General features: G+C 38.6%; 1 protein-coding gene and 1 pseudogene across 3 annotated transcripts in view; one reads left to right on the top strand and one right to left on the bottom strand.

The window, feature by feature from the left end:
* Positions 1 to 635, bottom strand: part of LOC138059937 (uncharacterized) — a 1803-nt pseudogene extending 1168 nt beyond the window's left edge.
* A 4260-nt stretch (positions 636 to 4895) lies between these two features.
* The window catches only part of LOC138060495 (small ribosomal subunit protein uS4), a 5954-nt gene continuing 849 nt past the window's right edge, over positions 4896 to 10000 (top strand). For all 3 annotated transcript variants that reach the window (XM_068906292.1, XM_068906291.1, XM_068906293.1), the window contains exons 1-2: positions 4896 to 5338; positions 7911 to 8088. In XM_068906292.1, coding sequence (XP_068762393.1) covers positions 4941 to 5338; positions 7911 to 8088 — 576 coding nt within the window. In that variant the 5' untranslated portion in view covers positions 4896 to 4940. The remainder of the gene's footprint in view (positions 5339 to 7910; positions 8089 to 10000) is intronic.

Raw genomic sequence — 10000 nt, 5'->3', positions numbered from 1 at the left:
AGTAGTTGTTGCGTAAATAAATTGAAAACCTGTTTCGTACTCGAGCTCCAAAAAATCTAGAAAAAAAAATTAAAGGAGAGTTAAGTAGATCTGTTTTAATTGAATTTGTAATGATTGGTTGTCTCCCCAATAAATAGGACACTTCCAGTCGACTTTTTGAAAAGGAACATTTCATCCGTGGTGTACCATTGCTTCGCTACAGCGATCAGCTTTTAATTAGCATAACATTGACTCCATCATTCAACATTACGTCTCGTTTGAAGCGCTGTATGACTTAAATTTCACCCGTCAGCGGTTAAATAAGTTCAGCTGATTTGCCTTTCCGCGACTGATTGCCGCTGGTCTCCGACAATGACCCAAAGCTAAACCTCTAATTTTCACGAAAGGTTTCTCGTCTTCCCTCTTACCTTTTGCTATCACATACACCAGTGAAACAATGAGAACTGTCATCAGATTTCGCCCTGGTCTCAGAGAGTTCACTCCACAAAAATGCGACGACATCTTCTTTGTCAACTTCCATTTTAGGCGTCAATGAGAGGAATCTCTAAAAATTCTAAAAGCTTTGGTCATAAGAAAGGAGACATTTTCAACCAAAAGGCTGTTATTGCAACCGGTAAAAACATGTTTTTCTTCAACGTTTGTTTGTGCCGGCTGCCACCTGCAAACTCTACTTTAGATCGAGGCTTAAATCAAGTCCCAGCAACCAGAGGAAATCTCTTGTAAGACTTGAATGTAAAGTTTATGGATCAAATCCAGAATTAATGTAGAATTTTTATTATATATTCAACCTCTCAGTTACAGTGAATTTGTGACGGTCTGATTGGCTCAGTAAATCTCGTTTATAAGTACATGTACCGTGTCATTCCACTACTGAGTCAAAATTTTTATCAGGAAGCGAAATTTCCAAGTATCGCCGCATAAAAAAGTATTGCAATTCAACATGTACAATTATTTTCTTCGCACTTGTTGGATATGGTATAATTATAGCAAACTCGGAACTACAGACCTCGACTAGTGTCTACCATCTCAAGGCATAATTGCCAAATGATTTTTATCCACCTTTAGATCTTAGGAGATCTAACCAGCAGATATTTTATGGACTAAAAAAAAAATAGTGATGCAGCCTTGCATCATTATTTTGTTATAAGATCGGTAGCCTATCCCAAAGGCAAAATAACTGTTTAACTCTCGTGGCTTTGTTTATTTATTTCTCGTTTTATTGACGGAATCAGCTTGCTGTCTGTATCTTGTAATCTGAATGAATTATTTTTGGGTTGCCATAGGCAATCCACTCAGAAAACCAGTTGAATTTCTCCGTTTAATTTAATTTAATTTTTTTCCGTGTCGGGGAAAATGGAAAAGTTGCGCAATAGGTCTTTCCTGTCATTCCCCTGCTAAGTATTGTTTTTGTGCCTAGAGTCTTCTGCGCGCATCTTTTTTAGGTTTCAGGGTAGGTTATGGTTTTAACAAACTCAGTGAAAGAATCGAACGCCTTGAGTGGAGATGTGTTTACACGAAAGTCAGATTTCTGTTGTCTGGCTATTTGTTATTTTATTTGTACTCAACTCTGCACAGTCTACAGGTAAAAAAACAATTGAAAATTTGACTACTTCTTGTTAGTCAAGAATTATTCGAAAGAAAGCTTGTTGTCCATTTTTTGCTTCATTATTAAAGGAAAAGGTTCTTCAGAAAAAGCTTTGATCCTGAACTCCGGTGGGAAATTTATTTTGTTGCGTATAGTTAATTTTGACACGGATTGGGTTTCTTGTTTTCACGCAAGCAATGAAATAGGAAGGGTTTTTTTGCCCTAATAGCAAATGTGTTGTTTGTTTAAATAAAAATTTTCGCTGGAAAAGGTTTTTTTGGTGATGTTTTCGGCCTTTGTGGATTCATCGTGTTGTGTAAACGTGAGTTGAAATTTGATACGCTAGCAGTTTTCATAGAAGATGGCAGGAATTTTTAGTCGTGTTCTTTCTGGCAAATGATTAAAAGGTAGCTATAGTTTTTAACGTCAGAAAAAGATTTGGTGTGTCACTATAGTGTAAAATGAAGTTTATTTGCGAAGTTAACAATATTTCTTTAACTGGTTCCTGGTTAACCCAATTTATTGCTACGACTTACTAGTGCGAAGATTGATTACATTACTCATTAACAAGAAGATTTTTCAACAATATATCGCTTTAATCTTGATTCATAATCTTATGAATCAGTTTACTTTAGTTCGTAAGCATTACATTTATATATTTTGTAAATAGTATTTATTATTTATTTGTCTTTTTTCATTGTAAAGCGCTTTAGAATATTCTATAGTTTAAGCGCTATATAAATTTATATATATTATTATATTATTTATTATTATTAATTTAACCCAAATTTATTCAGATAGTACAAAACTTCATATTTATTAACCCTTTCCTTCGCTTTTGTGTTTGTCAGTATTGTATTATGATTTGCGATAATTCAGGTTCACATGTTCGCTAGTTTGTTTTCGCATCTCATAGATGTTAGATTTTCAATTACAAACTCTGTTTTGATTGGCTACTCAACCTCACTGTGTAAATAGTTATCCCTGCAGTCAAAATAGATACGTTTATGAGGAAACAGACCAAAAAACGAGTAGTGTTTCGTTTCCGGACTTAGCAGCTCTGGGGATGATGAGAAAGAAATATGCCGCATTCGAGCTCGATCCCCTGGCCTGCTTCCGTTATTGTTGGAGTTACCAGGAATACCTATTGGAGCTTTTTTTCTTTTTTCTTTTCGGATTGGCCGAGCCAGCATTACTCCTAGGAAAATCCAGTTTTAGCGCCTTCATTACAGTGTTCCAGATAAGAGTCGGGTCTCGGGTCAATAACCCGACAGAGGCGGCTTCCTGACCCGACAGATGAAATGTAAATATTCGGTTAAATCTCACAACAGAATTAAAATGTAGACAGTCGAAGACTGCATTTGTCAACTGTTTTCACAAAGTCAGTGGTGTTGAAACAATCACAGACCAAAAATGTTTCATATCACTTATCCTCACTATAAAATGGATCAGTAAACAATATTGCTTGCTTTCTGAGGGAAGCGTAGTGTGGTTTAGAAACATGTGCAAGATCTATTTCATAGTGTTGTTTTTTTTTAGCTATTGAATAATTTAACTTTTCACTATCTTTTTAAACTGAATTTCCATCAATTATGAATGTTCCAGCATATTGCATCTTCCCTATGTGTCCTACGTATATAGGTGGAGCAATTTGTGGCATGTTTGCTGGTTCAACGACTCAGTCATGTCCACAAACTTTTGACTTGATTCTATGACGTCAAGTTTAAAATTCATTGCGTCTGCTACAGCTTGCATCATTATCTGATCAGCCTATGTTCCTTGCATAGACATCATTGTTAAACTAGTAGTAATCTCGGATTATTGCATGTAAAGTGCATTCGACATGTGGTCTATCGACCACTTAGTTATATGTGGTCTATCGATCACTTAATTCATTGCGTCTGCTACAGCTTGCATCATTATCTGATCAGCCTATGTTCCTTGCATAGACATCATTGTTAAACTAGTAGTAATCTCGGATTATTGCATGCAAAGTGCATTCGACAATCACTTTTTATATGTGGTCTATCGATCACTTATTTATGTAGTGAGGCAGAAGTAATGTATAACGGCAATAGCGTTTATAGCACGCGTGCAGAGACTATGGATAGTGGCATTCTGTAGAGTCCGCCATCTTGTCATATAGTTGTCTTTAGCAAGTCTGTGTTGCTGATTTTCTCCCCCATCGAATCATTACAATCCTAGGGTTCACGAAATGGTTTAGAAACAAAGTCAATCCTAATATATAAGATCATGTGCGATAAGCGTAGTTCAAAATCCAGTAGATGCTAAGTCCAATCCACCGCTCTAAAAAGATAATCTCTGTACAACGTGCGTTGAAGGCAAAACCTCGCCGATTAAATGGGGTTTAAGGTGGCTCAAAGGAGTTTTAACGCTTCCAAGTAAAGCTCTTATTAGAAGGATTGGCACTTCAACGCTGTATCATGTATTAGCACTGCACTATTGTGGTACAAAATGAAACATGGATTATCGCTGAACAAGATGCAGTCATTACTGTGACTTAATATGTCACCTTGGCAACGGGGAAGCCCTGTAAAAACACCCCTTACTTTTGTCTTTAGTTGCTTGTATCTCAAAAACGAACTGCGTGACCCCCATTTTTCATTTCTGAAAAGTAATTAGAAGGGCAAGATAACACCTTCTGCAAAGTTAAAAAAAATTCTGTCCAGCGGATTCAGAGCCACCTTAAATCTGTGATTTTTACTTTTTGGTGCAAACGTAAACCCCAAACTTTTTTGACCTGGCATCAGATTAGACTAAAAAGCAGAGGAATTATGAAGCGGAAACAACATGTTCAGCCCTACCTTAGTGTGCGGAATGGACGTTTGCTTAGTGCAGCTGCAAGACATGCATGACATGCAGGAAAACGTCCGTCAGAGCAATTTGCAGTTTTTTGTTTTGCAGACTATTTAACTTAAAGAAGAAACGAATGAGTTTGCCCAGGAACGTGTTTTGTTATCTTTGAACTGTATTTATTACCTTCAAAAAGTAAAAGACCTCAAAAATGGAACAGGACATTGCAAAATAATTCAACGTGCGAACTTGTGAGATAAAGGGCCACTGCTGGCACGACGTCTGGGTGACCCCTCAAATGGTCTATATGACTCCCCCCCCCCACTTAAAAAAAATATTAAGTGACACGCTGCAGTTCAATCCGCCCAACTCAGTGCCTTCTGTTGTTTACACTCACGGAGCGTCTAGTTTATTTGTGGTTGGTACCCTGTACTAGAGGGGGGTATTTAAGATTATCAATCTTGAATGCCCTCTCCACGTGTTGAAATGCTTCGCGGCCACTCAATTCGTTCTTTTCCATCGCCATATTTTATTCAGCAAGATGCCGAGAGTTGTCTGTAGTAAAACCTACACGACTCCAAGGCGTCCCTTCGAAAAAGAGCGCTTGAATCAAGAGTTGAGGATTATTGGAGAGTATGGGCTTCGTAACAAGCGTGAAGTTTGGCGTGTAAAATACACTCTGGCCAAAATTCGTAAGGCTGCCCGAGAGTTGCTAACTCTCGAAGAGAAAGACCCAAAGAGGTTGTTCGAAGGCAACGCTCTTTTGCGACGTCTGGTGCGTATTGGCGTGCTGGATGAGGATCGAATGAAGCTCGATTATGTGTTGGGTCTCCGTATCGAAGATTTCTTGGAGAGACGTCTTCAAACACAAGTGTTCAAGCTTGGTTTGGCCAAGAGTATTCACCACGCTCGAGTACTCATCAGGCAAAGGCATATACGGTAGGAATGCTTTGGTCAGGGAAAGCGTGAGAGAGAGCAGACTATTTCATGGGCAGGGATTAGTCAGTCAAGGAAAAATGGCTCTTATTTGATTAAATTAAGTCAAAGAGAGCCGTAGTCAGGAGCTTCATGTGATAACATTATACATAATAAACTTGATCATGAAATAGAAAGTGTTTGGAGTAACTGCGGAATACCTAATCACCTTGTATCGGCAATGTCTGAAGAACAAGGCATATAACTATACCACCCTGTGAGCAGAGCCTCCTTTCCTTTTGTCTTTTTTTTTTACTGAGGAGGAGAAAAGGAGGCTCTGCCTGAATCGCGTCAGCTCTTTGAAGCCGCTGCAGCCCGAACTTCTGGACTAGTCAATCTTGTTTTCTCTCATCAAACTGGTTTTTCCAGTGTGAGCATCCATTTAGTTATAAAACGGATGGTTATAATAGGCCATTTCCGAGTTCTTGTCTGCCTCCTTTTCAAAGCGAGTCTAAGTGCGAAGTTTTTGTAATGGTAATGAGTTCTACTTTTCATATGAATGAAAACTAATTTTCGTAACAAAAACTTTGCACTTAGACTCGCTTTGAAGATGAGGCAGGCTTGAACTCGGAAATGGCCTATGGAGCCCGCTGTACTATGAAAATCAAGATGGCGGCGAGATCTGCTCAAAGCCAAGCTTTTAGGCCTGGGTTCAAAACCGTATCCTGACAACACGCAGTGCATGCTCAATAAAGATCTTACTTGATTCATGCAGAGTCTTTCTCGAGAACACCAAAATCGAGCAAGCAAAAGAAAGGCTCTGCTAGCAGGGTGATAACAATACGCACCATTCATATGCAAATAAGTGGCTGGGTATTCTGCAATTTAGTTAAATGGGAGTTTTTGAAGGAATACAGGTCATTGCACCCAGAATCAATCCACCTACAGTATACTGATGACCCTTACATGATAACTAACCAACCCTAACCCCAATTTTTTATCACTAATAGCAGTGCTTAGACCTAATCCACGAAATGAGTTCTTGGACACAATAATACGAAGGGCAGATCGACTCTGGGGCAGAATGACCACTTACCGTTTTGAACCAGGGAATGATACACCTTGACGGAATTTGGTGGTTAGCTGCATATCTGTGACTCACCATGCAACAAGATGACTTGCCCTCAAGTTTATGAAATTCTAGTTCTGCATAAACAACAACATGGCCAAATTTCGTCAGAGTACAAACTGAACTAGATTTACCTCTCACTTTGCTGCGAAAAAAAAAAACACTTAAGGTATACAGCTGTTTCCAGAAAGGTTGTCCAAAAGAAGCATTAAACGTACGCGACAATCCCGAAAGGCATTATGGTAAACTGTCAGTCAATTTGAGTCAACGAAAACATGACGGCAATGCTATCGAAAGCGTCTCCTAGAAATACATGCTCATGCTGTGTTACACTGAGATATGAGTGAGTTTCAAAATACAGTCAAGAGATCCAGGCCATGAATTAGTAACAAAGGGTTAGGATTCACAGAGAAGGAAGATTCTGACGACTTAAACCTTACTCATTTTATGTTTTGTTTTGCAGAGAAAGTTCGAGAAATGTATACAAAAATCGTGGCACACATGCAGAGCCATTGTTTTTGCTAATGAACCCTGTTGGTTTTGGACGTGTTTTGGTAGCGCGATGGCAGGAGAGAGCTTCAACATAAGTCTGTGCATACTGCCACTTCATCAACGCTATGACCTTAGAGTTCTTTCAACCAAATAGCTCGCCATTGTAGGTCTTTGATGTACGGTCGTGGCGTCATTCACTTCATATTGAATACTCTCCCGTACTACCTTTCGGAATTGTCGCAAATGCTCTTACGTTTCTTTTGGACAACCTTCCTTGAAACAGCTGTATCTCAGAGTATATTGCTGATGCTGAATCCTGTTTTAGGGGTAGCAAAAGAATTGTTTGAAATAACTTTTAATTAACAGGGTTTTAAAAATCTCAACTGGTTGGAAGCATGCCAGTTGTTAGTACAGCACAGCTGAGGAGTTGAACAGTGAATTACTCAGAACAGAAAGCGGTCTTTGTGCAACTTGAATCCCTTGTCCACACTGGCTCCCTATGAAGGGTTAGCTTGGGTCATTAACATGGAAGCCCCCATGTATTGTTCAGTCTATTGCTTCACCATTTGCACTAAGTTTTCATGTGGGCAGGTTAGCATGTTTGGAGGTGGAATTGTGGTTGGGGACCTCAAGCTTGTCTCTTCTACCATTTTGTTTCCTGGAACAAGAACGTTTCCTTATTCCAGCTGTCTTTGTTGATAGTGAATCAACTTTTTAGGCCCAAAGAACGAGAATGATAGAAATGTAACAGATTGGTAGTTAGTCAGTCTGTCAACATACTCTTAATGAACAGGTACCCCCAGTACATGTACCTCTACCCTCTGTTTCTTATTGCAAGTAAAACCTAGAAAAGCTCTCCTGCCATGCAAACCCTCGCAAACCCTCGCTTCTATTGGCAGCACAAGCTAACTCACTTGGCCACTAAACTTGTTGCTGAAAAATCTTACTCCTAATATTCTTTCTTTTTATTGTCAGTGTGCGCAAACAACTCGTGAATGTGCCATCATTTATCGTGCGGTTAGACTCCCAGAAGCACATTGACTTCTCTTTGAATTCACCATATGGTGGAGGACGTCCAGGTCGTGTTAAGAGGAGAAACATGAAAAAGGGCCAGGGAGGTGGGTCAGATGCTGAGGAAGAAGATGAGGATTAGGTAAGTTTTTTTGTAGCAGGATTTAGGATTTTACTCTGGCTGTGAAACTTGTATTTTAACCTCAAAATGATTATTCCTTGCATTTGCACTACTTAATGGTGATAAAAATGTTAAATTTTGCAAAGAAACCTTATTTCTTGGGGCACATAAAGTAAAAAAAAATTGAGTCCAGGATTTATCACTTTGGTATGTCGGAAAATGGATAATAGAATTTATATCAAGGCCCTATTGGTCATAACCCTCAGGTTAACCTCTCTGTTACTCCTTATGTGGCTCGCACTAGTTTTAACAAGTCCGAGGGAATGTCTCATTAGAACAATTTACTTAACAACACTGTTTAAGGTTAAGACGATGTTGTGGTGCCATATGAAACACCAATCATTGCTTAACAAGATTCACTTATCGTGACTTAATAGGTTACTGTGGCAACAACAGAGCCATCTAAAAACACCCTATATTTTGAATTTAAACAATCACATCTTAAAAGCAAACTCGGTGACTCCCCAATTTTTATCGCAGGAAAGCTAATAGCCACCTTTACAATTGGAAACTTTGAGGTGGCTTTGAATCCACTGCAAATAATTTTTTTAAACTTGGTGCAGAAACTAGTGTGAGCCACCTTTAGTTTAGTTGAATCTTGATGGTAAACTATCTGATTCTTGTATGCTACCATGAAATGCCAGCCGTCCTCATGTTGTTCATCGACCCTGAAAAACCCCTAGGGGAGTGTTTAACTATGCATTCATTCATTCATTTATTCATTCATTCATTCATTCATTCATCCTAACATATCACAAATCAAGCTTAATTTGTGGTGGTAAGGAAAAAATAAACAAGTTAAAAAATCAGATAGTGAAGTAGCCATCAGAGAAATAACTAGCACAAATGTAAGTGGTTTTCTTTGATGGGGATGCAACCATTGCCATTTAGACACAATGAAAATATTGCAAATTTTTCAACTGTCTCTTTGAAAGCCTGTTTTTATTCATTCCCTGTTAAATTTGATAACTCTTTGTACCTTGGAGGTGAGAGGTAAAATTATGATGCTAACTGATATCGTTGTAAAGTGTAGTCAACATCTCACACGGAAAACATACACTAACGCTTGTTCGTTTAACGGCCGAAAGCATCAGGCAGCCGTTAGTTATCCATCATTAATCCAGTAATCGTTAGACGGTTCACGAAAACCAGTAGTAGCATGGATAAAGCTTTAGTGATTACCTTGTAACTGTTAGAAAAATTTTGCATTTGGTAGTTGTTGATTTGGCCTTCAGAAGGACCGTAACAGTGCTTTTGGATTGGCGTACTCAAATACCACTGGTATTAATTTGAGCTTACTTGTGTCATCTGATACCTGAGAAAGTTACATAAAATTTGTCCTCAAGGAATAGCTGACAAAAATAGATCAATCCTGGCAACAAAATGTGGAGGGCAAAGACAAAGCTTGCAGTTAAACATGTTAATTAACGAGAAAGAGAGTCTCGCTAGTTTTGGCCGACAAATTTGTATTAATGTTCACTTGGCATGAGGCAACAATCAGTTTCACTGGCTTGTGCTTAAAAAAACCAAACACTTTTACTTCCAGAATAATCAAATAAATAAAATCGTTACATCTTACAAACTCTGAATGAAAATTTTTGACGGAGAGTGTTTTACCGTTTGAATCAGCGAATTATGCACAATAGAACCCAAGAAATGTTTTTTTTTTCAGTGTTCGTGACACTTGCTGGCGCGGACTTAAGAAAAACATAACTTTTCCTTCCGGAAAAATCAAAATAAATTAACCCATTGACTCCCAGGGGTTCCCCATTGACGAGTAAAATCGTCTGGCGTTAGAGTGAAAATACTAAGTCTGGCCGGTTTGGACATCAAAGGGTTAATGTTATTTCTGCATCTTACAAACTTGAATGCA

Source organism: Montipora capricornis, chromosome 8 (genome assembly GCF_036669925.1).
Source record: "Montipora capricornis isolate CH-2021 chromosome 8, ASM3666992v2, whole genome shotgun sequence".
Taxonomy (NCBI): Eukaryota; Metazoa; Cnidaria; class Anthozoa; order Scleractinia; family Acroporidae; genus Montipora; species Montipora capricornis.
Note: the sequence above shows the minus strand (reverse complement) of the source record. Positions and strands in the feature narration are given on the sequence as shown.